We start from the raw sequence: 26,466 nt of genomic DNA, 5'->3' as shown, positions 1-26,466 counted from the left end.
GTATGATAGAAAATTACTACAATGCTATGAATATAACATGATTAATTATTTAGTACATTATTCAACGATTTTGTAAACGTGTTATAATTTTAGAAACATGGCTAGGAACTCATTTTAATATTGTCACTCGAGCAGGTCTACTTTGATTATACTTACTTTTAAGGAACCCGGGGTTCATTTCCGCCCTCACATAAGCCCGCCATCTGTCCCGATCCTGAGCATGACTAATCCAGTCACTATCATCATATCCCACTCCCTCAAATCCATCTTAATATTATCTTCCCATCTACGTCTCGGCCTCCCCAAAGGTCTTTTTCCCTCCGGCCTCCCAACTAACACTCTATATGCATTTCTGGATTCGCTCATACGTGCAAATGCCCTGTCCATCTCAAACGTCTGGATTTAATGTTCCTAATTATGTCAGGTGAAGAATACAACGCGTGAAGTTCTGTGTTGCGTAGCTTTCTCCATTCTCCTGTAACTTCATCCCTCTTAGCCCCAAATAATTTCCTAAGCACCTCATTCTCAAACACCCTTAACCTATGTTGTTAAAATGTTATGTTTTATTTAACGACGCTCGCAACTAAAGAGTAACCTCAGTTATATCAGCGTCGCCTGATGTGCCGGAATTTTATTCCGCAGGAGTTCTTTTACATGCCAGTAAATCTACTGACATGAGCCTGTCGCATTTAAGCACACTTAAATGCCCCTCTCTCAAATTATAAAAATATAAAATAATTACAGGGAATGTGAACTTTTACTCGTAAAGACGTAGGTAAAAAAAAAAAAAGATAATAAGAGATAAATTGTATTTTTGGGAGTTTCTTCAAATTTTTAACTGCCATCATGCAAAATTACCACTCCTGTAACATACCTTTATATAATAGCCCTTCATTTGAGGTTCTGGTTGATATGTAAGTTACATCTATTATCAGGCAGTACATCTCACTTGACGTATGTGTCAGAGGAAGAACAATTGTTTATATGCATCTGAAGTCTGACTAGTGGAATACGTAGCTAGTCGGCGAAGTATGCAATGGAGGGGGAAAGGAACTGGTCACCCTACCCCATTATCTCCTGACCTAGTCGCCTCATAAGTGGTGATCACTTGTGAAATTTAGATCTGTCTTCGGACAGTTGACAATAGCAACATATCGTTTCATTGATGAAGAGTAATTGTTGCATTTCAAATGTATATAAAAGAATAGAAGAATGAATGAATATAAATAAATAAACAAATAGTACATATATAAAAGGCAAATCCTTCCATTCGAAGGGATTTAAAATTCACGCGAAGTTTAATTAGGACGTCTACTTGCGAATATTCGGCGCCGAGTCGACCTCACATTACAGAATACATCCGGGTGTCCGTCTAGCGTACATTGAAAAATGCAAAAATAAGCCTAGGAAATGCTAAGGGATCGTAAAACCTTGAAGATAGCAGTAATTTTTATGACTTACACACAGTAACTATTCTATTTTCCTAGAGAAAATATCAATGAATATATCGCGTAGATACTAACCTCGACAATGAAAAAGAACATAAAAATAATATGCTAGAATTTATTCCTGTTACAACGTTTACAACTTTGAACATTCACCATCACTGATGACGTATAGAAACCAATAACAACATCGATTCCAGACTCAGAGACACTTTAGAGAGCTATTAGAACAAGTAAATAACCAGAGAGACATAAACCAAAGACATGTAACATGGACGACTTTGCTTTACTGCTTTCGTCATAAAGTAACGAAATCTAACTCTACAAAATGGCTAAACGTAAATGAAGATTTATTGCATCCAATTACAAGTTTCATAACTAACGGAAACTCATTTCCATCCTCAAGAAGTTAACATCTGCAGTGAGAAGAGATAAATAAAAAATAAACCAATATTGAAGCTCAATATTATTTCAAATGAAGGAGAAATTATTTACTTAAACACACACGCCCTGCTTTCAATTATCGATTTACTTATCAATTTCCTGTAGCAAAATTTACCGTACTTTTCTCTGCCAAAGTCAAAATTCAATTCTCCTTCTCCTTTTTAATTGGTTTATTTTACGACGCTTTATAAAGTGCGATGGTTATCTAGCGTCTGAGTGAGATGAAAGTGAAAATGCCAACGAAATGAATACAGGGTCCAGCGCCGAACGTTACCCAGCATTTTGCTCTTAATGGGTTGAGGAAAACCCAGGAAAAAAAACTCAACCGGAATTTGAACCTGGGCCGGCTCGTTTCATAGTCAGGCATGCTAATCGTACACAGCGGTGGACTCAATTCTCCTAGACAGATACTATTTTTCCTTATATTATTTCAAATAATGAATTCTGTCTTTGAAGAGTATCAACCTCAAAACTGAAATCTTCATAAGCTAGTTTTGAAGTCTACGAGTAGGAAGATGATCACACCTGAAGAAGTAATATTATTTGCGTGTCTTAGTTGGTTTGCAGTCCACAGGTTTAAAATAATCCGCCATTCCACAGTTCTCTAGGATTGCAGGAGAAACAGGAACATAAATGTTTGGCGCAAGCATCGGAATTCAGTGCTCGATTTCGATATTCGATGTAGGCTATATTGAGCTTCAAGAGAGTTTATAACCGAGAGCCTAATTAACATTCGGGCAAAGTGAGAAATAAAACTGAGTAAAGAACGTTTAATACTACGAAGGAAAGGAAAGTTAAATCTTATGATAATATATGCAGAGTATCGTTGACTTTAATGGAGGAAATGCTAATGGAGCGTAGACTAAATAATTAATTACATAGTCTTGACACAAATACAAATATTTTTAACATCCAGTCCTAATTGTGTATTCCTTTGCTACGTGAATCAATCAAATTCACTTAAGCTTATTTTCCCTCATAGAGATCGATTCTTAAATTTCAAAATCCTAAATTGAAAACAGAACTAATAGTTACTAATACTTAAGAGAAATGTGTGGTAACAATACTAATTTATTTTATTGCATACCTTTTTAATTTTAGTGTCGAAGTTATAGCAACTTCATTAAAGTGATAATTACATAATACAATTACAATCATCCGCTCTCGAAACATGCACCATTGTTTGTACTCTTAAACGAATGGCGATCATAGGCCACAATACAGCATGGCCCATATCTCAACAGATATTTGTTTCCGGACACATGTTTATAGGAACTTTTTTCTAGTTTCGACCTATGCTACTTCCTGTAAAAATATGTGACTTTTTTTTTTTAAATATCCTGTATAAACTTGAAACATACAAATTACGTAGACAAAAGTGCCTACAGCATATAAACCCAATGTATAGAGGAGAAGGTGAAAATATGGGCTAGGAGTGGTAATATGGGCTACCTCGTTTTTTAATATAGTGAAACTTGTGTAATTCGAACGTTTTTAATTCGAATTATTCTTTATTTCGAAGTTTTCCTTTGTCCCCTTGAATTTCCTATGGAAACAGTGCATATATATCGTCTTTTATTCGAACATAATTTTGTTTAATTCGAAGAAAAAAAATCCAGAATGGACATGAGTTTTACAGTGAAATGTGGCAAAGGCGGAACGAGCCAGTACTGTAACAAATTGACCTGACCATAGGGGTTGGAGGCTGGAACCGGGAATGCATTGTATCTCCTTTTCGGAGAAAGTGGTCCCAGTGCGGGTTGACAACCCTTGGAGTGTCATTCACCTCGAAAGTACAGTTACCGTACTCAGTTAAAACAGTCACTGTGCATTGCTTTTCACAAACTCCGAAACCCCGATCTTTCACTTCCGAGAGCTAAGAAGATTCATTGAGGGACACCAAAATGTGCATGGTTCTCTGTTTGATGCATTAAATAAACTGGAGGACTTTACAGTAATCCAGCAAATCAATAAAAAGAAGCAGACTAAAATCACATCCTACTTAACAAAGGCCTAGTAAGGTATGTTTTTTTAACTACTGTATGTGTTGTGCATAAATGTTTACTAATTACTGTACCGTACTGTATTTATGTAATAGGCCTATCATTATACAGCACTATATTTTCTTGTATTATAATACCCTGTTGTCTTGAAATGTTATAGTAATACATAGTACATACAGTACACCTGTAGTTTGCCTTCTGCAGTACCATTTTTTTAATTCGAATTTTTTCTTATGCCCTTCAGATTCGAATTACACAAGTTTCACTGTATATATACCTAACGGAAAAGATCTGAAAGTACATCTCGTGTCCATCAGTCTGCGTGCACAAAGAGACAAACTATTTGCCTTTGTGGGGTGGATGTGGTGTGTTCTTTGTGTGTTGTCATCAATTTCAAAGTTTTCAATTTTATTGAAAGAAATATATTTCGTGTTTAGAAATCACGCTTGATGTGTTGCACTGATTAAGAATAGCTCTATCACATGACATGAGTAATATTTATTTAGAACAACAATTGCCATACATAATCTTAGAAATCTTCATAAGTCGATGCTGCTAATATGGGCTACCGCTGTGTCAAATATGGGATAGGTAGCCCATATTATCAGCACGTTAACACGTCCTGTATTTTCACTATCGTGATTTTCGTTATTTGATACAGAATATTGCCACTAATGTGACACAGGTTTCCTACTTACGTTTCTTTGTTTTTTCCAATTTTATTTTCAAATTTTTGTGGTAGCCCATATTTAGATCCCACTACCTATACAGGACCAGTTCGTCTTTCTTTCAAAAAGTAATTACATGGAAATATCTATTGTAACTATTGACCTTTAAGACTGGAAAAATTGTATATGTATGCCAATAACGATTTCGAAGCAATATGTCACATCATTTTCCATTATTATGAGGAAAACAAAATGGTAGCCCATATTTCCTCCTTCTTCTCTACTAAGTACAGAGTACAAAACATAGGCCTACACATTGTGTGCTAAAACTAGTAGAAAAGAATTTCAAACAGGGACTACCCTGTGTCCCCATTTCACCTGGTTACGACCGAATTTTGTAACGTTATGGATAGTAAATATGACAGAAAGGACGGCATTAAAGAAGCTAAATATCGCTCCGCAGTAAGACTTAAATGCGTTTGGCTCCGTCACATCGGTTCTTTCGTAATGCACATTCTACGGGTATCTTCCGCTCTAGATTTATGATGGCCTTTAATAAAGTTTCAAAGAACGTCAACCTTCTTATACTTCGACTCACAAGCCTCACTCATATGTGTCAGTTGCCACAGTTTACACGTAACACGTAAAGACATACTCTTGTGACAGTGTGCCACGTGCTTCGTGTTTAATATATCGGACACATGAATTCCTGGAGAGAGCGATACGATACGTTAAGTTTCGAGGAAGTATTCTCCCCTTCATAACTGCTATCGTATGAAGCAATGTTTCACAATCTATTTTCTCCCTACGGCGGTTATAGCCTAATATGTAAACACTTGGGTGCCAACAGACTTTAGTACGTTGAACTTGATCCGTACAGGCCTATAAAGTTTGGTAACTATGAACTGAAAATTTCTACGACATATAATCGAAAAGACGTGGTTTCTCAACAGGAAAGTAAAAATGTACATCTCTGTCATCAGGACTCGGCGTTCTTTCTTGTCGTATACTCGTTCTGTGCTGTCTTAAACCTAATTCCATAAGGCTGAGGACGGAAAGACAGAGTCACCTACTATCCTTGAAGGTATATGACGAAATAATTTTTGACATTCAAATTACGTCTAAATAGAAGTTACACAGACGGAAAGATGGATGGATATACAATCTGCCTACCTAAAACGGCATTTCTTTCATCGTCGTTGTTGGCAACAGAGAGGTTACTTAAACTCTTTCAACTACAATGGTTATTGAGCACTGAAATCCATGGGCAAGAAACGGCCCAAAACTTTAGCATGGAATTTTATAGACGGACTCACAGCTTTCCTTCCTTCCCGTAGGAGAGAACTTCATCGCCCTCGGCAGTGTGTGAACCTGCAAATCTCGCATGACAACCACTGGACCTTAGAGAACATCCAACAGTTGTTAAATTAAAAACGTGTGTTTTCATATAGGGAATCTCGAAATAATATTTTGACGTAGAACTACGTCTTTGTAATCCGCACGGTGGGTAGCAAACCGCTCGGTAATCATGCCCAAAAAAGTGCTATATTGTTTAAAATTGTCTACCAGTCTTCGAATGAAGTCTTAGAACATTCTGAATATCTATTCATCGAAGTCGGTGCAAGCCACAAAAAGTGCCTCCTTGGAGTTGTATACAAACCCCCTAAATCAGGATTCTTAAGTGACCTTGAAACACCTTTGCTTAATCTTGTGCCTCACTATGACCATACTGTTATTTTAGGCGATTTCAATACAAACTTATTAAATTCAAGTAATTACGCTACAGTTCAACTTAAGAACATGTTCGAGTCTTACAATATATCCATCCTTCCTTCCGCAGCTACCCACCACACCCAGAAATCGGAGACACTTCTTGACATTATTGCCACGACTAATCCTCAGCTAGTATTAACGAATGGACAACTACCAGCGCCGGGTATCTCAGCACACGACATAATCTTTTTAGAATATTCCTTGTATTGTCCAAAATATAAACCTCGCATCACATCATACCGGGACTTAAAGCATATTGAGCATGATGAATTAATCAATGACGCACTTAGCCTGCCTTGGACTGAAGTGTGGAACTTACCAGACATTGACGACAAAATCGAAAAATTTAACGACCTAGTAATTCAGTTATACGATAAACACGCACCCTTGAAAACCAGACGAGTTGGTAGACACCCTGCGCCTTGGATGTGCGATGCCATAAAATTACTCATGACAGACAGAGACACTGCTTATCGTAAATACAGACGGAGCAAAGACGAATTAGATTTTAATACTTACAAAGTTTTAAGAAATAAATGTAATCAAGCAGTAAGAAATGCTAAATTACGCCATGCACATTCCCTTATTCTACCTTCGGTCAGTGCGAAAGAATTGTGGCGTAACCTTAATAACCTGGGTCTAACAAAAGCAAAGCCTCGGGTATATAACATCAACTTGTCACTCAATAGTCTAAATGAACATTTTGTCACTGCTCCACCTGAACCATTACATAAGCAAGAGACTCTTGAATTTCTTACCCCCAACCTGTGTGGGATAAATTCTTCTTTAAATACATTAACCCGACTGACGTAATGAAGACGCTGCGACGTATGAAATCTAAAGCCCAAGGTATAGACAATATAAATATCACTCTCCTGTATAAAATAATAGATGTGATCCTGCCGACCGTCACCCATATATTCAATGCATCTATTATGACTGGGTCCTACCCCTCTCTCTGGAAAATGGCATTAGTGAAACCTTTACCTAAATCTAACACACCTTCTACAGTAAACCAATACAGACCGATATCAATTCTTCCCACTCTTTCAAAAGCATTAGAACATATTGTACATGGACAACTTATGAACTATCTCGACGAACACAAACTCCTTGATGACTATCAATCGGGTTTTAGACATGGACACAGCACTTCTACAGCCCTACTTAAAGTGACTGAGGACATCCGTGAAGCTATGGATAGGGGTGAAGTAACGGCACTAACTCTTCTCGATTTCAGCAATGCCTTTGGTTCTGTTGATATCGACTTGCTTCTTGCAAAGATGAAGGCTTTGCACCTGTCAGACAATACCTTGAGCTGGATGGACTCCTACCTACGTGACCGCCAACAGTGTGTTTCACTTGATAATCAATTCTCCCAATGGAGATGCACAAAGGCGGGAGTACCGCAGGGCTCCGTATTAGGACCACTACTTTTCTCTATCTACATTAATGACGTATCAAAGAACTTACAGTATTGCCGATATCACCTCTATGCCGACGACCTACAACTTTACATACATTCCAGACCCAATACGATCAATGAATCGATTGACAAGTTAAATTGTGACCTAGCCACTGTTTCCACTTGGGCGGCCAATTTCGGACTCGCACTTAATCCAAGTAAGACTCAAGCCATAATTATTGGACATAAGCGTTTAGTTAACTCCCTTAATAACAGTAATCTTTCAGTTGTTACCCTTAACAACACGCTAATCCCTTATTCATCTGTCGTAAAAAATCTTGGCTTCTTTTTTGATAATAATCTAAGTTGGAATTTTCAAGTTAAAGAAACGATAAAAAAAATCTGTTCCTCCATTCACTGTTTGAGTCGCTTGAGAAACTTCTTGCCCCAGCAACTAAAACTTACCCTAGTGCAAACCCTAGTAACGCCGCACTTCGATTATTGTGACGTTTTGTTAAGTGACCTAAGTTCTGAATTGTCAGTCAAGTTACAGCGAGCTCAGAATATGTGCGTCAGATACGTGTGCAACATCCGACGGTATGATCACATATCACCGTCCTTCGCAAGTCTCTCGTGGCTCCGACTTAAAGAACGTAGAACTTTACACTCTTTGTCTTTACTCTTTCGAATTCTGCACACTTCAACACCAAATTACCTTTCGTCTCGTTTCTCTTATCTATACTCTAACCACGACGTAAATACCAGATCACTTATCTGTGGCACGCTAAGTATACCTCTTCATAGAACATCTTGTTATTCATCATCTTTTACAATATCCACCTCGCGTCAATGGAATTCCTTGTCACAAAGTATTAGGGGCTGCAAGACAATAAACACCTTTAAGAACAGCTTAAAAGATAACCTTATTAGCATTTCACTCCAATCATACTGATTTAAACTATCACTGACTACATTGTTACTTTTTTCTTTAGACATCATCCTGATTGTACTGTATTTTAATTGTCTCGTAATAGTCTCTTTCTATTATCTAATATTATTTGAAATATATTAACATTCTATGTATTTTAGTTTAATTCTGCTACACAGTTTATTTCAGTGTTTAATTAATAGTTCATAGTATTTTGTTGTTTAATTTGTAAATAACTTTTGTATACATGTAACTCTCATCTAAATCAAATTGTTGGATTCTTTGTAAATTCATGCATATGTATATACACTTTTTGCTGGTTGAGTGGAAGAGAAGGCCTTACGGCCTTAACTCTGCCAGCTAAAATAAATCATTATTATTATTATTATTATTATTATTATTATATATTAGAATCGTGTATAACTTTTAAACAAATAAACATAGCGAAACGAAAAGTATAGTCAAATAAGTCCCGTAACCGTAAAAATCCGCATGAAACCTATCGAAATCTGCATTACTTCAAAACTGCGTTCCAGCGGTCACTTTATGTGCATAACTCCGTGAGATCTGCACCGTAATAAACGTTTAAGTTGTCATTAGATCAAGCACAATGAGATCGATTAAGTAAACGCGAAAAAATGATTCGGCTTACTTAAATTAGACCCGTGAGAATTTGTGAACTTTCAAAATATCTCGAAATCCAAACAATGAGAGAATACTAAAGTAGAAACGAGCACAACAGGAGAAAATGACATCCGAAGACGAATAAAACAAGCCCGAGGCCACCGCTGCTGAGTACAAAAAACGGCAGATAGAGCGCAAGAGAATGGCAGCGCACGCGAACTCCGTGGACTGTAGCTGTAGAACGGTGAGACGTGTCACCGAGGCCGTCTACATCGGCTCAAGCATACTCTGTATTGCTGACGCCAGCATTCCTGGCGCGTGATCTTGAGTACAATGCACAGTCTGCGAGCATCTCTTGATAGTGTAGCTGAGAATGGTAACACCTCCTATACACGTCACGTCAGCAACCAGTCTTGCTGCCCAGACTGCGGCAAAAGTAAGATACTCGCACTTCAGTTTCCCTACGCTAGCATTCCTGCGGTGTTTCCTTGAGTGGAATGTTCAGTCAGTGAGTTTCTGTTGTCACTGCAGCTTAGAACGGTACCTCCTCCTAAATACACGTCACATCAACAATCTGTCAATCACAATTGCCAGCTTTATCGCCCATACTCTGCTACAAATGTAAGACACTTGCACTTAAGGTTCCTATAAACCATGTATCTGACGTCAGCCTGTAAGCATAATCTGCAAACCAATGCTTTCATTGAATGAATGAAACAAATCACAACAATTCACTTCTATTGAGGTATGCGGACGTGAGGCCAGCAGCCGGCTGGTCGGCCTTGCCTTCCAAGGACAGTTAGCCTATATCGAGGGTTACTTTATGGCAGTTTGGATTCAAAGAAATATAAGCTATTTTTCAGCTTCAGTGTACGCAACGACTAAGACTTGCTTATTTAACGCAATGTAGAAGCATGGTCGTAAGTTCAAATTCCGGCTAGGGCATATGTTTTGTCACTTTTCATTGGAATATGGTACGTTGAATTAAGTAGAAAACTGTCGTTGTTGGATTTATGTGTACCTACTTCTAATAAGTAGAAAACTGTCGTTGTTGGATTTATGTGTATTTCTACTTCTGTTTAAAAAAATAGGGATACTGAAAACCACCGAAAGACATACATTTCTTACTTTATTTAGTCGTATTGCAGGTCTAAATGACGTTCTAGCAACAAAGTAAAATTCTGCAAACAAGAGACAAATCAGTTTGTAAAATATAATATAAAATATACGCCCCTTAAACACATACCAAAGACAGTTTCGAACTTTGTAGCTTATAATATTCATACTGTGAGTATTGCAATGTTCTTACTTCAGTTCCGCTATAGTGCAAATATATCTTAACATCTCCCATTTAACCATGGGCACGTCGACAGTTTAAAACGGAGAAAACGCCCAAAATTCCGATAGTGACAATTCTATACCTTTCGTTGTATGATGCATAGACACGAACAGAGAGATTTGTTGCACATATTTATGTCTGTGTTTGTACATCAGTTGTATGGATTACAGGGAGACATTGATTCCTACTGTAGCTGCATGCTCAAAGAATTCCAAAACCAGAGCAAATACGAGTACTGTGGAGCGCTCGCCGGCTGCACTGTTTTGTCAAAAGAGGGAAGACTAGGTAAACGTGCCGAGTAAACACACACAAACAGTCTGGAGCAGGCGATTAACCGCTGTTTTGCTTCCAAGTCTTATTGTGTTTCTGTTGCTCTGCGTCTCTTACTTTCGTTGTCTGCACTACAAAGAGACATGCAGATTGACGGCGAATACATGGGCTCACAGCGAATGCACGGTCTAAGGGATCAGTGTTTCTTTAATCCTTGTATTGATCTGCTTACCACGTCTTTAACCCTTTGATTCTATTGTGAGCAGATCCAACAGTGAGCTCTGTTACATGAAGGTTTGTTAACAGTTGGGACCGTCTTTCAGACTCTTGCATATTACTAAAGTAAATCCGGGGCAGATTTTCTCCAAGTACTTCGATTTGACTTTTCAGTTATGTAACATCGTTTTAGAATAGCATCTTCAGCTTAAAATTAACTTTCAATAAAGAACTACACACTCTCTTGAAATATTGTCCACATCAATTAAAATTAATAGTCAGTGTTATATAGTATGCTAACTTTAAAATTTTCGATTATTTTAAGTGCTTTACAGTGTTAGGTCTTACACAATAATAATAATAATAATAATAATAATAATAATAATAATAATAATAATAATAATGATAATAATAATAATAATAATAATATTGATGTTGTTACGATAACAAAAATTTGTAAATTATATTTTAGAGCACTCTGTATTAACATTGGATAGTGTGTAAATTCCTGCTTTTTAATGTAGGGTACAATGATATCTAGATATGGCTTATATTAGCAGCGAAACAGTAATAAATTAAATGATTTCTAGTCAAGGCTGGTCTACAATAAACTGGGACCGGAAACGACAACGAGAACGGAAACATCCTTATGTAGTGGGTCTTTATCTCAGTCTTTGTCATTACTTACAAAAATGGTTCTCAAAATCTAATCCTTTCTCTTGGAGTGAGATATTACGCTTCTCGCATATATACACAGCAGGCAGAACTGGAGCTTAATTAATTTTGATCCTTAATTTTGTTGAAAGAAGATACGACGATAAAAGCGTTTCACTAAATAGCCTACATTTCCCGAGTTTACTTTCCTCTTAATTTCCTCGAACATTTCAGAGCATTCAAGAGTTAATATGCAACACACAATACACTCCTCGTCTTCCCAATACACCTGACATGAATGGGGAGAACCAAGCAGACATCAGAGCTACGACCGCCATCAACGTTCTCTCAATTATTAATACGCGTGTTTCCTCGTAGCTCGGTTTAGAATTTCTCGCAAGAGGAGTGTGCAACTTCATATTATAGACACATTTCTACAACTCAACAGACATAAATTATTCAAAACGAGTATCATAATTTTGTAATAAAGTAAAGTTTTGCTAATCTTCTTGATCCTACGTTACAACGTTCTTACTGTAAGATTATACGATCAAAATACAGATGAAAGAAATGGGAGTAGGCTTTTATAAAATAGAACAATTACAGGGGACGAAATAATTACAGCAATTTACATAAAACAATGTAATGGGTGTGATATGATAATAAACGCATGATAATGTGTGATGAGATATAATATAATATAATATAATATAATATAATATAATATAATATAATATAATATAATATAATATAATATATTATAATATAATATAATATAATATAATGTTGGAGTGAGACTTTACGGTGTTTTTAAAATGCAGCGTTTTACATCTTTAAAACAAGATATAGGGCGCAACATTAGCTGAGTCCACCGCTGTGGAGTAACAGTTAGCCTGCCTGACCGAAAACGAGCGGGCACAGGTTCAAATCCTGGTTGGGACAAATTACTTGGTTGAGTTTTTTTTCTGGAATTTTCTCTCAACCCATTAAGAGCAAATGCTGGGTAACTTTCGGCGTTGGACCCTAGATTTATTTCGCTGGCATTGTCACCTGGATAGATAACCACAGCAGTTGATAAAGCGTCATAAAATAACCAATTAAAGAAATTTTAAAAAAGCATTAGCCGAACAACTAGAGCGTCGGCTTTCCATGCTGGTAATCCGGGTCCGAATCCAAGCGGGGCCAACTGTATTTTGTAGTGGACAAAGACAGTGCTAGGCAGTAGATTTTCGCGGAATACTTCTGTTTTCCCTATCCGTATTGCACTAATTACCATACAGTACTACGTAATTAGCCTTCCAAGTTGCAGAGGAAGCAACGCTAAAAGCATCGAAAAAAATTACAGCGTCAGCGCGTCACTCTTAGATGGAAACTCTTGGGTGAGTGATGGCAAGTATTCGCCATTGAAAAAAAAAAAAAAGGTAAAAAGCGATACATTATCAAATAAAGAATTATAAAGTGAGTGATTCTCTCTTTTCTGGGAAACTATAAAATTCAAACACAAAACAACACGTTCCTGGGTTCGAACTCTGTACGTCTCGCACACTGGACTAGAAAGCTATCAAGTAAATAAGAAAATAGTAACTAGCTAACGCAACTTTGTGTAAATTGAATAACTTATCGCCAGACTGAACAGATAAAAAGTGAGATTTCACTTGAATATTCTGGATAAAATTTCGGAAAGGTTCAGTTGGATTTGTGGTGGATAAATATTGTGCTGGTAAGCTTTTCATGGAACACTTCCGTTTTCTCAGTCAACATTTAACCAAAACATTAACACATCTCATAAGTCAGGTATCACAGGAACGCCCAACCAGTTAAAGTAGATTGATTTCGCCATTGAAGTGTTGTCAAAGAGAGAAAATAAATGGTGATATAATAATAATAATAATAATAATAATAATAATAATAATAATAATAATAATATTTCTCCTTTCTTTTTTAACTACACTTCATAAAAGTCGTTATCAGCAAGACACATGTCACCTCTGAGACAACACAGGATAACACATGACAAGGGACAAACCCTTTCCATGGATGAAAGATAAATTTCTTCCACTGCCCACTCCTGTAAATGAACAACAGATCGCTTGCAGGCGCTACCTACTAAGCCAAGACAGCGGACAATAATAATAATAATAATAATAATAATAATAATAATAATAATAATAATAATAATAATAATATGATTGAATAGCCTATTTTTGGGTGTACCTGCTCTTTTAATTTGCGAAATCGCGGTTTCTTTATGCCAACAACCTTAATAGTTGGCACGAATGTTATGTTTGCTAATAATAACGTTGTGTATGCTTTTAGCTGTTTGCCACTTCATTTCTTCTCCCAGATTTGTTTTTATGACCATTTAACCACGCATCTTTCCGTGATGTGTTCCGGGATAATAAAATGTACTACATCTGTCTGTCGTTAACCTCCGAGACCCTGATAAAAACAGCTGCAGTCTCTAATTATGATTTCATACGATACATTCTGGTCAGATAAAATAATTTGGATTCTTATTCTAATATGATTCAATATGTACGCAATATCGCACTCCAGGACCCAATGCCAAACAGTTATTTTCACTAATTATTCCACTACAGTATATAAACATTGTTCGGGTTTCAGATCTTGCTCCCTGTGAGTTGATGTACAATGGAAGCTCTTAAGTTCGACAGAAAACAAGTTCGACATCCTATAGTTCGACTGCTTACGTAAGAGAATTAGACACGCCCCTATACGGGCACTAAGAAATGGGTTTGCCATTTGAATTGGAATTGGTTCTGTGTCTTCTAGTGATATTTTTATTAAAAGAAGACAGAATATTTTACTGATTAGGACATCCATATTTAATTACTGATTTTAAATTAATGAACTCTTCTTCTACTTGAGAATTGTGCCGTTTGTGAGACGGAACTGTCGAAACCCACTGTGGTACTAGAAGCGCATACACAAGTCTCGGGGCGAGCAGGAAATGCAAGTACAGTACTGTATTCGTTGATGGATAACCAATAAGAATTTGTATTCATTTCACCTGCCACACTCACTACCCTTATTGGACTGAACTTTTCAATTCTGTTCAGTCGAACTTAGGAGAATCCATTGTATATGGTCCACAACTGTGGAGTAACGGTCAGCGCGTTTGGCCGCGAAACCAGGTGGCCCGGGTTCGAATCCCGGTCGGGGCAAATTACCTGGTTGAGGTTTTTTCCGGGGCTTTCCCTCAACCCAATACGAGCAAATGCTGGGTAACTTTCGGTGCTGGGCCCCGGACTCATTTCACCGGCATTATCACCTTCATATCATTCAGACGCTAAATAACCTAGATGTTGATACAGCGTCGTAAAATAACCCAATGAAATAAAATAAATCCATTGTATATGTCATAGAAGGGAGGGTAGTTATACAATGTATGGCTAAGTAAATATTTGGCGTTATCCAAGAAAACTATACTGTAGCTATAGTTCACGCAAAGTGAGGCGTCTACACTAACGTAAGCGTAGCCTATGTTTTGAAATACATAACCGTAGCTAGTCCATTTTCAATCGGTTATTTAACAACGCTGTAACAACTACGAGGTCACCTAACGTCGATGGAATGGTGATGCTGAGTTGGTATTTGGCACGATGAGTCTTAAGGATTTGCTATGGGGTTACCAGATTTTCGCCTTATATTGGGAAAAACCTCGGAAAAATTTAACAAGGTAATCAGCCCAAGCGGGGTTCGAACCCACGTTCGGTCGCAACCTCGGATCAGTAGGCAAACGTGCTACCGACGAGCTACACCAGTGGCTTGGCTAGTCCTCTTACATATACCTATTTTTAAGCAAGTTCTGCATTTATTCTCGGGGCGCAGAGCTACGACAGAAAGAGTAGACCATTCATTCATTCATTCATTCAGTGTTCTGCCCAAGGGCAGGTCTTTCACTGCAAACCCAGCTTTTTATATAATGAATATTTTAAACTGCAGATATTAGGCCTACTTACAGTTGACAGAATGGTAATACTATAATGATAACTTTATAAAGCAGATTGTGCCGACCAAAAGCAACCAACGCCTTGCCTAGAAGTGGCGAATCTTGATAATGTAGACATGCTTTAAACACAGCAGAGAGTTTACTCTCAAGATCTGAGATTAATATTCCAGGAAGAAAATTAAACAAATTGTAAGGCATGAGTATATATATTTCGTAGCACATAATCGCTGTAGCTTGTAAACATTTCTCTACACGAGTCTTCCTCAAGCAGACAGATGCTTCTTGACCCGCGATGATAACTACCCTGCGACCTCTCTTATCATATTCACTAACACAGATCCGACCTCCACTAATTCAATCCCTCTCAACCGACAGTGCACCATATTATTTGTCTTTAAAACAAATTGAAGTGACTATTCAGGCGCATTTCTGAATCTGGGTCTGACTACAGTTCGTTTGTGTCAATTTAACATACTGCGTCTGCTAAAACGACACAAAGGAATAGAAATGATATTCTCAGTTACAGGCAATAAGGATGAGGAAGACATTTCTTTACAATGTATGAATACTTCGTTAAATCTTCAAGTATTTTAAGTGTGATAATTTTACTTATCATCACCATCCCAAGTGCAAGTTGTATCTTATTAGGTTGTCTAAAAAATGTTTCTCTTAACTGTGCTACGGTCAATTTATAGAAATCTAATCGTCGCCGTTTAGGCATAATCCCAAATGATGAAGGTGGCGGCAGACTATGGCTTTAGAAACAGCAATATTTGCTTACACTTCACTGCTGCTGGTAAATGGTTGTTCTTTCTCTACTATAGGCAGTATTTCCTGAGTTAGATCTATCTTCAAGATTTAGGTTTCCACCAATGAAAAGCTTAAATCAGTTTCATACTGTCCTATTACTGATTACACCTTCATTTTCGACTTCAGTGCTAGTTTTGCACTCATATTTACTTAAAAACGCAGAAGAGTTGAACTGTGATTGTGTCATCGCACATTTCTAATGAGAAACTGAAGATCATAGGCAGCATACGAGGCCTGTCTAAAAAGTATCCGACCTTTAGCCAGAAAAAATATTTCAAATACCTGACGGGGTTGTGACCATAATCCCCTTCAAAGTAGGCCCCTTGTGCTTGCACACACTTAGCCCACCGATCCTTCCACTGCCGGAAACACCTCTGGAAGTCTTCTTTTGGAATGGTGTTCAGCTCCGTCGTCGCGTTCCGCATTATCTCTTCTCTACTCTCAAAACGGGATCCTTTCAGTAGTGTCTTCAATTTTGGAAACAACCAGAAGTCGCAAGGAGCCATTTCTGGAGAGTAGGGAGGTTGGCGAACGGTTGTAATTCCATGTTTGGCCAAGAAAGTGTGGATCAATTGGGATGAATGTGCGGGGGCGTTGTCGTGATGCAAGTGCCAGTTGTTCCCCGTCCACATGTCTGGTCTTTCGCGCCGAACTGAATCACGGAGTCGCCGGAGAACATCGTGATAGTACTCCTTTGTCACCGTTTGTCCTTCCGATGCGTATTCGTGATGCACAATTCCACGGACATCAAAGAAAACAGTCAGCATCACCTTGATTTTGCTTCGCACCTGCCGCACTTTCTTCGGTCTTGGAGACTCGGGATGCTTCCATTGCGACGACTGTCTTTTTGTTTCTGGGTCGTACCCGTACACCTATGACTCATCTCCAGTTATCACGGTGTTCAGAAACCCAGGATCAGTGTTGGCGGTGTCCAGAAGGTCCTGTGCAACGTCACGACGGAGGTCTTTTTGTTCCGGGGACAACAACTTGGGCACGAATTTCGCAGCCACTCGGTTCATGTTCAAATCATCACGCAAAATTGCATGTGCCGAATCTTTACTCACTCCAACCTCTTCGGCAATCTCCCGCACGGTCAAACGACGATCTGCCATCACCAATTTTCGCACCCTCTCAACAACAGTTGCACTCCGAGCAGTTTGGGGCCTGCCACAATGCTGCTCACTCTCCGCTGATGTGCGGCCATCTTTGAATCGGTTGAACCACTCTTTAATTTGTGTTACACCCATCGCATCTTCCCCAAACACCTGCTGAATCTTACGAATTGTTTGACTTTGAGAATCACCAAGCTTTTGACAAAATTTGATGCAGTATCTTTGCTCAATTCGTTCAGTCATCTTGCGAGAAAACTAAATCCGACAAACACTTAGAACAGCACCTTACTTGGCGACCACCAGCCAGTGACTGGCACAAGCGAATGTGGTGAAAAAATTCAAGCATGTGCATTACGGTTCCTCCTTCCACCGTGCACATTGGCGCCACCTTAGAATCACTACTTCGCGTGGGAAAATTTAAGGTCGGATACTTTTTAGACAGACCTCGTATACCCTCAGATTACATATATAACAGATTGATCAACCCTATGTTAAAATCGGTCGCACTTTGAAGAGAACAACCGCCAGGATCACCACCCGTCCGCCGTAAACGAACACGAGATGGCAGTACAGTCGCTAATGCAATTCAAATGGAAGTTATGACGTGACTCCTTATGTAACAACTAGATGGCAGCATAGTAAACCTGACAAAAGTTGTTACCGTCACATCCTATGAAGCCGAGCATTCTGGGTATATATGATCTAGGATATACAGCAGATAAATATAGAGTGAAATGCTTCTTGAAATGTATTTCAAAATAATACCAACAAGTATAAACAAATCGCCCGTTGCCAAGCACGCGATGATAAATGAGTAGAACGGTAATGAGATTTCTCTACTGTAAATGGAACATGATTCACTAAATTTGCAACTGATGACACTTGAGACATAGTGGAGAATTCCTAAAATGATATTCAAATAATTACTTGTTTAAATTCCGCCAATGATTTATCATATTGATATCACAAAGTGAAGTCTTTGCTAATTATGTTATACATATTTGTAGTACTAACGTTTTTCCATGCTTCATGGCATCATCAGATACTTTTGATCTTTTCAATAACTAACCTCATGTAGGCCTATACAATGTCTTAGATTTTATGTAAGCATAAAGCATGTGAGATCACCAAGCAAAAACCTTAATATAATGTGATTTAAAACATAGATATAAAAGTCATAAGATTTTGAAAATAAAGATTTGTGATACATTGAAATTTTAAAATACTATTTACGAGCTTTCAGTAATGTATTTAAAAACAATTTAATTATATTTTGGTATTAAATTTGGATATAATGTACAGGCTATGTTTGTTGCCCGAATCATATCAACGTGTATACTGTTATAACTGCGTGGAAGTGAAAACTCGTTTACAATAAAATATATTATTTAAAAACAATTCTTCGTAAGCATATGAGTTGTATTGTGTGAGATGTAGCATATGATAGTTTGATAATGTAATTGAGATGTAGTGTGTATAATCTCAATTAAATTAAAACTGGATTACTATTGCATGATGTACGATTTATCGTAACTATTCAGTATGAATTGTAAATATCCTAAAATGATGTTTTTGTAACGGAATTTTAAACTATAGATGTTAATTCACGTTAGGTATTGTATCTATTATTGAAAAATCAACTTTTTAAGTATGTGAGATGTTGCAATGAGACTAAGGCCGTGTTCCAAAGCTCAAATTTATACTACACACTACTGACTAGCAACTACCTGGCTAGTAAACTACACACTAGGGAGGATTGGAAATGTATGCTGGAATCATGGCTTATTCACAGACTATTTTTATAAAAAGAATGACATGTAGTGCAACACTGAATTAAGAAAACAGAATCATAATGCAGTTTCATTACGAGTTATGTGGAAAAAATAAGGGTTAAAAAACAGGCCTGAGCGTTAATAACTCAATTGAGTCACTGCAGACTATTCCTTAACTTCTCACTCCACCTGCCCCGGCAGAGACAGTTACGACCGATACGAGTAGCCAGGAAGGCAAGCATTGCTGAGTGACGGATTGTGTAAGATAGGCATAACAGCTTTCGGCTATCGTTGGTCAGCTAAAATCCACCAGATGCACAGTGTCTTACTATGAGTTTGTTTCTGAAGCGATGTAAACGAAAAGGATATGGGCGGAAGTATCGCCTTTCCTTTTTCCCTTCTCCTTTATGCCCAGAGCTGGCCTAAAATATTATAATATTTAAAAAATGTAAAGAAAGTACCAGTACTAACAATGTTACCATGTTAAAAGTTAACATGTTACTCATATTTTACATTATTCTTCCAAAGCATCTTCAGATTTCATAGCTTCAATTGCTGATGAGACATCCATGTTTGTTTAATGTACAAGTCATCAATCAACATCACATCCGGCTATTTAGTCAACTATCTAGTTCACTTCAGTTGGAAATGTAGCTTTGGGACACGGCCTTAATTTGGGTTTAGAAATTCCTCTGTTTAAATCTGTCCGACCTTCTAAATTCCGAATCAACTCTAAATGTGGTCAATTGGCGGGACGCCCTGATCATGTGGTTAGCAAAGCTAAAAGCAATCGCCTAATAAAAGCAGGGCCAAAACAAGACAAAAGACACTCAAACTTCGTCTTCCTGCAGGAAAGTGAACCCGGTTCGGCAGGATTCTTCAACCATAAACGCTGCCACTTAAGCCATAAAACAGCTCATCGATAATTTCGTAAGTCTTACGTAACAGAAATTAGATGAAACTTCAACTCTCCCTCAGACCCCACCTTGCTTCACCTCGTCGGTATGCTGGTGTGGACAGATCCAGCATTACGGACTGCAGGAAATTGAATCCGCGCGCAATGAATTAAAACTGCGCGACACGTGTGCACAAACAGATCAATCACCAGCCTGTGCGCCTCTCCCTCTTCCCAGATTTACGAGCCACAATGTAACACGGCCGCTGTCCGATAGATGTGTTCTAAGATAGGCCTCATCAAAACCTGCCGCGGCGGGCCAAGAAACTGAACGACCAGTTCAGTTGTGAACCAGTTGCACACAAAAGGAACTACTACAATATAATACACTGTTCATTATTTCCTACTAAGTCTTTGACACATTCTTTCTCTCAACAGTGCGTCGTGTATCACTGGCAACTATTCGAAACTCACGTAACTGCCTGTCAACACGGAAACAAGAATTTAATTTCTGGCAGATGCTGAGTGATTTGTAATAAGCGAAGTGTCTGTGAAGGGTGTGTCTTAGAAGTACTTCAGATTTCTTGTATACGTCATCCGCGATGCCAGTCGTAATATCCGACGTTCGAATATTATAAGTCTATCTAGGACGATGAATTTGTAAGAATAAATACATCATTAGCATGACTTTCTTCGGAAGGAAAAGAATCCTGTTGATCTTGTACCGTAAATTTATGGAATGTAAAAGAACCTCGTCCCCAAACGAGAAAAGTCCATGTAAAATTTACAGACAGTTTTTCGTTAACACTAAATTTAACTCGACTAGTATAGTTATCATCCAAGGCCATCATAGGAGAAACGAATGCTCCATCTTAAAATGCATCACATGAAAAATGAAATTTATTTCTCAACAGGCCAGAAATATGATATAATAAATCAGAAGAGTTAAAGAATTCCTGTAAATATAATTCTCGTTAAACTATCGGGATTCGATCATGCGAAAGATCCACTGAGATTTGCTGTGACTGTGACGCAGGTTGTCGGTGGAATTGGTGATAGCGAGAAAGTGTTTTACCTAGATGAATCCGAGGATTTGCTATGACATTACCTAGCATTCGCTTTACAGTTGGACAAAACCTTAGAAAATCCACCCATGTTGCCAGCCCAATCGGGACTCGAACCCACGTCTGAGCGCAGTTTCGGATCATGAGTGCCGCTCCTGTCTCTAGATGACACCAGTGGGCCTCCACTGATGGTTCCGCAGTAATTTTAGTGCCTCGTCATTTCAAAAGAACAGCTATTCGCTAAACTGGAGAATTAGCACGGTAGATTTGAACCGTGCCGTTACGGTTACGACCAAATTTAACTGAATACACAATGCTGCCAACATGAGAATATGACTTTGGTCTGTGGTGTCGTTAGAAGGAGAAATTTGTTTCTTTTTCTCTCTACCTCCTTTGTTCTGAATATTACTGAGAAGGAGCACCACTGCTACTCTCATCTATTTCAATGATTTTTCTCTGGACCACCAATTTGTTTGGACGACATTTCTACATAGAAAATTAAGACAGATCTTACAAGCGATCTTCAGTTACTAACAGTATGATCATCAAAATTGTGTGTCCATTTTATTTCGAACTAAAATCTCTCTCGCATTTTCTTTTGTTTCATCACGACCGAATGGATTTATCTCTTCGATATCGATGTTTCTAGTCGGTCATGGCCTTTATGACAGTTTTTTGTTTCGTAATATTGATAAACAATAACTTTTTTTTTTTTCGTAAAACGCTAGGTATTTTCTCTAGGCCACAAATAAAGCTTCAACGCGGTCATAATTACGTATTTAACGCTTTGATAAACATTAACCGGAAATTTACTTTCCATTATTTAAATTATATTCCGTGAAACACACCTTTTTTTTTTTCCTTTATTTCGTTGTTATCTTACTGCATATGCATTTTCTTTTAGTGCATTCAAAACATCGCCGTTGTACTGCATAAACCTTGCACTTGACTAATAGAGTGATTTATTTAAGAATATAGTCGCGAATTTTACTACCACCATTTCGATTGTCTTTTGTTAGACACGGCTCAGTACGGCCCGGTAACTAATGGCCAGCGAGTAACGTCGACTATCGATATTGCTCTACCGTGCGTATTATCCAGTTGTTCCCAGCTATTATTTGGTACAGATATTAAATAAAGACTTATAATTAATAATAATTCATATTCCACAAACACCCTATTATCATCCTTTCATAATCTCGTGATTAGGATAGCATAATGCCACTATCAGCAAAGCCCATATTCTTCAGTCCTATAATGAAGTGTTTGTTTTGCAGGTGACGGTTCACCCTGCGGTGAACCCGGGGAGCAAGATGCCGCGAGCCTCCACAGTCCACATCACCACCTGGAAGCGGCCGCAGCACCTCTCGCAGGTGAGTGACGTCCAAAATAGTATACTGTACATTTGTGGTTTTGAATTAAATATCATGCTGAGATTAATAACACTGTATTCTTGCAAACAACATGCTTGTTAATCACTTCGATGACTTCGAAACATTAACTTTCATTTTTGTTTACGCATCAATTCAGCTACCGTATAATTTGGCGAAGTGGAAAGTGGTTACCATATGAATTCTAGAAACTGCTTGCTGTTAGTGACGGTTGGGGATAAGTTTAAAGTTTACTGGAGAGGTGTTTATCCCGTGCAGTCAGTAGTCAGTTTGCAGAGCTGAATGTCATAGTGAATTATATCTTTGAATAAACAGCAGTAGATAGTAACAGAGCCGCCGTTTTCAAATCAAACATTCCTCTTTCTTTGCCTCACTTGAAGGCAATTACCACATTCCAGGTAGGATCGGTTAGCAGGATTAGCTGCTTCGTGGACAGTACCATGCCTAGGTTTTCAAATTATGTTCGGCAAAGCATTTACTGCAGACTAAAATATTTTTAAGACATTTAAAATGTGACAAAGAGTGACGTCAGAAAACTTCTTTATAGTGTAGATGTCTATTATACGGAGTGTCCCAAATTTATATATATATATATATATATATATATATATATACTCTTTGAAATATTATTTCACAGCAAAGAAATGAAATAGAAATACGATTTTTTTGCGGTTTATGATTCAGAAGGCAGTGGGAAGCATGGAAACATGTTCATCTGTTTAGTAAAAAAAAACATGATGCAATTATCGTTCGATAAACGTAAGTGAATACTGAAATGTTACTGGAAAGTGGAGAATGTTAGGTTCAACGACGTTGGAGGGTTGAATTTGGAACACAATCACCAACAAGGTTAAAGGCCCATTCACAATGAAAATTAAACATAACCGTAACATAAACACAGAAGTTTGCGCCCAGACTACCAAATGGGATCATTCACAATGATTCACATAAGCATTCACATAAACATTACCGTAAGACGTTAACATGAAAGTTTGCAAACTCCAAACTTTCATGCTTATGCTTACGTGATTTGCAAACAGAACACAATCGTGGAGCGCTGAAGTATACGACAGAATGAGGAAATAGCGTCGTTGTTATGTTTCCATGGTTACCAAGTATGTTTGCGGTTATGTTTAGCCTATGTTCCCATCGTGAATGATGGTATGACTTCTTGATTTTACCGTAACGTTTACATTCTTAAGTTAACGCTTACGTTATGTTTAATTTTCATTGTGAATGAGCCTTAACTATCACAAGAATCCGAGACAAGTTTGAAGTCGATGGAACGGTGCAAGATGTGTTGAAAGGGCGGTGCGGAAGAAAGAGAAGTTCCACCGATAAAATTTCAGAAACTGTACAATCCACAAAATGTATTTAAAACAAAATAAACTCTGTTCGTGTTAATTTTAATATTATAATAAATTGAGTTAATTTCCCGTGTGTTGCTATGCGGTTAAAATCTCCATACCAAGCCCTGCAACAAATCAATAAATACGGCGTACATGCCTGCCAACTGTTGCACTACTGAAAAGACACACTCATGCCATCTGTTGCAATAGTCGAGAACACGCTGAAAATACACGCATATTCACCATTTCATTATCACTAAAGTAACAAGGTGAGATATTTGTAAAAACTAAAAACTTTGACATTTAATTATGGTCAAACAAAAACAGTCGTATGCATCTTGCCTATAATGGTAATTAAGACGTTCGTATGAAAATTATGAAACTCGTTTACGCTTGTTTCATGAATATACTCGCGACATTATAGGCTCGTTGCATAATATACTATTATAGCACTTCAGTGTACCGTCGAATTTTATTACAATTATACGAATTTATATCTGTGTTTGAGATTGAGTACAAAGTATGTGAAATTTTATCTAATGTTTAGCAAAATAAACCTTTTTTATATCAAATACAACGGCAAAACGAAATGACAACTAAAATACAAAAAGGCTAAACAAAAAAAAAAAACACCCTATAACGATCGTAAAAACTGAGGAAATAAATCGTATAATATTTAATTAGAAAATACGAAGAACAGAACACCATGTGCATTTGGATCATTATGCTTGATGTCGACCTATAAACCAGTACTGGTGGCATGAGGTGTAAATTCGGAACAGAACAGCTCAATTTCAGTGGCTGAGGGCGAGTCAGCCAGACGCTGCAGGTGTGGAATCTGGCGCATAAAGGGAAATTGTCACATGTAATGTGCAGCTGGGCGACATCGTTACTCTGGCTGGGTGACCCAGATTGGTCAGCATTTCCAGATATCTCCTTTCGTGCTACCGGTCACAAATCCAGAAAGTATGCATTTGACATAATGGAACTGAGAACGAACAAATTATCTAATCGGGCATCACAGCGCTTAAAAGGAGATTAAATAGACTAGAACGATAAGTCATCATCGTCATTGTTATGATCATGATATAAATATCAGCATCATCATATTTGTCCTATGTTCCTTTACGTTCTCAGGTCTGTAAGAATTATGAAACAAGACACTAGCCACATGCCTTACCTTAGTCATACGTGAGCGAGAATAATTACGATGACTATTTTGGTAATACTTTATTTCTTGAAATACATTTTTTAGTTTGAGAAAGATATTTATATCAAGATATTTATATTAATATGGGCGGTCGGGTAGCTCAGTTGGTAGAGCAGCTGACTACGGACTGAAAGGTCCGGGGTTCGATCCCAGGTAGTGACAGGATTTTTTTCTCGTTGGCAACTTTCAGAACGGCCCCGAGCCTTCTATAAAATTGAGTACCGGGTCTTTCCCGGGGGTAAAAGGCGGTCAGAGCGTGGTGCCGACCACACCACCTCATTCTAGTGCCGAGGTCATGGAAAGCATGGGGCTCTACCTCCATGCCCCCCAAGTGCCTTCATGGCATGTTACGGGGATACCTTTACCTTTTTACCTTTATTTATATTTATATATTTCCTTTGTTTTGTCTTGCGACTCTTACACCTAGTCAAAGAAATCATATATTGATAATAGTAACAATTCTCGCTGCAAATTGCACACAATTGTAAAATAAAAATATTTGCTACTTAACGGATTACGAAATAATGTGTACTAAACATCACGTGAACATAATAATATATCGAGATGCAAAATTATGCAATGTAAAAAAAAAAAGTTTTTTACCTCTAGAATGACATAGTATTTTTGTTGGTTATCTAGTAAGGGGTTTGTCTTTCATCATATTTTCCCAATATTTCAGTCCTATAGCCCTTTCTATCATTTTACTGCAAATATTAAGAACCAACACTCAACATCCATCTGTATCTGAATCTTATAGATACGCAATCAGCAGGAAGCGAGGATAGCACTTAAAACAATAAATGGTAATAAGTTCGTGTCGTGATGTGAGTTTTGTTATAAGTTAAAGCACAATAAATAAATTGAAGAAAAAAAAATAAAAACAAATGGTAAATACATGATAAAAGACACAAACCTAGTCCGTGTGAGAAAGCGATAAAAAATTCTCTTCTATTCGATCAACACGTCCTCTAATCTTCAGGGTAACACGCTCCCACCACTTGTCACAGAAGAAGAAGAAGAAGAAGAAGAAGAAGAAGAAGAAGAAGAAGAAGAAGAAGAAGAAGAAGAAGAAGAAGAAGTAGTGATATTTTCCACTTTAGTATGACCTCTGCGGTGGCTGA

General features: G+C 37.8%; 2 protein-coding genes across 3 annotated transcripts in view; one reads left to right on the top strand and one right to left on the bottom strand.

Moving 5' to 3' along the window:
* The window catches only part of MED20 (Mediator complex subunit 20), a 635,350-nt gene that overhangs the window by 514,606 nt on the left and 94,278 nt on the right, over positions 1 to 26,466 (bottom strand). The gene's annotated exons all lie outside the window — the stretch shown is intronic.
* LOC138699829 (facilitated trehalose transporter Tret1-like) overlaps positions 1 to 26,466 on the top strand; it is a 397,270-nt gene that overhangs the window by 290,217 nt on the left and 80,587 nt on the right. Inside the window, exon 2 of the mRNA XM_069826015.1 lies at positions 22,673 to 22,768. Within this exon, the coding sequence (XP_069682116.1) occupies positions 22,673 to 22,768 (96 nt within the window). The remainder of the gene's footprint in view (positions 1 to 22,672; positions 22,769 to 26,466) is intronic.

Source organism: Periplaneta americana, chromosome 5 (assembly GCF_040183065.1).
Source record: "Periplaneta americana isolate PAMFEO1 chromosome 5, P.americana_PAMFEO1_priV1, whole genome shotgun sequence".
Lineage (NCBI taxonomy): Eukaryota > Metazoa > Arthropoda > Insecta > Blattodea > Blattidae > Periplaneta > Periplaneta americana.
This window is presented reverse-complemented; position numbering and strand designations above follow the sequence as displayed.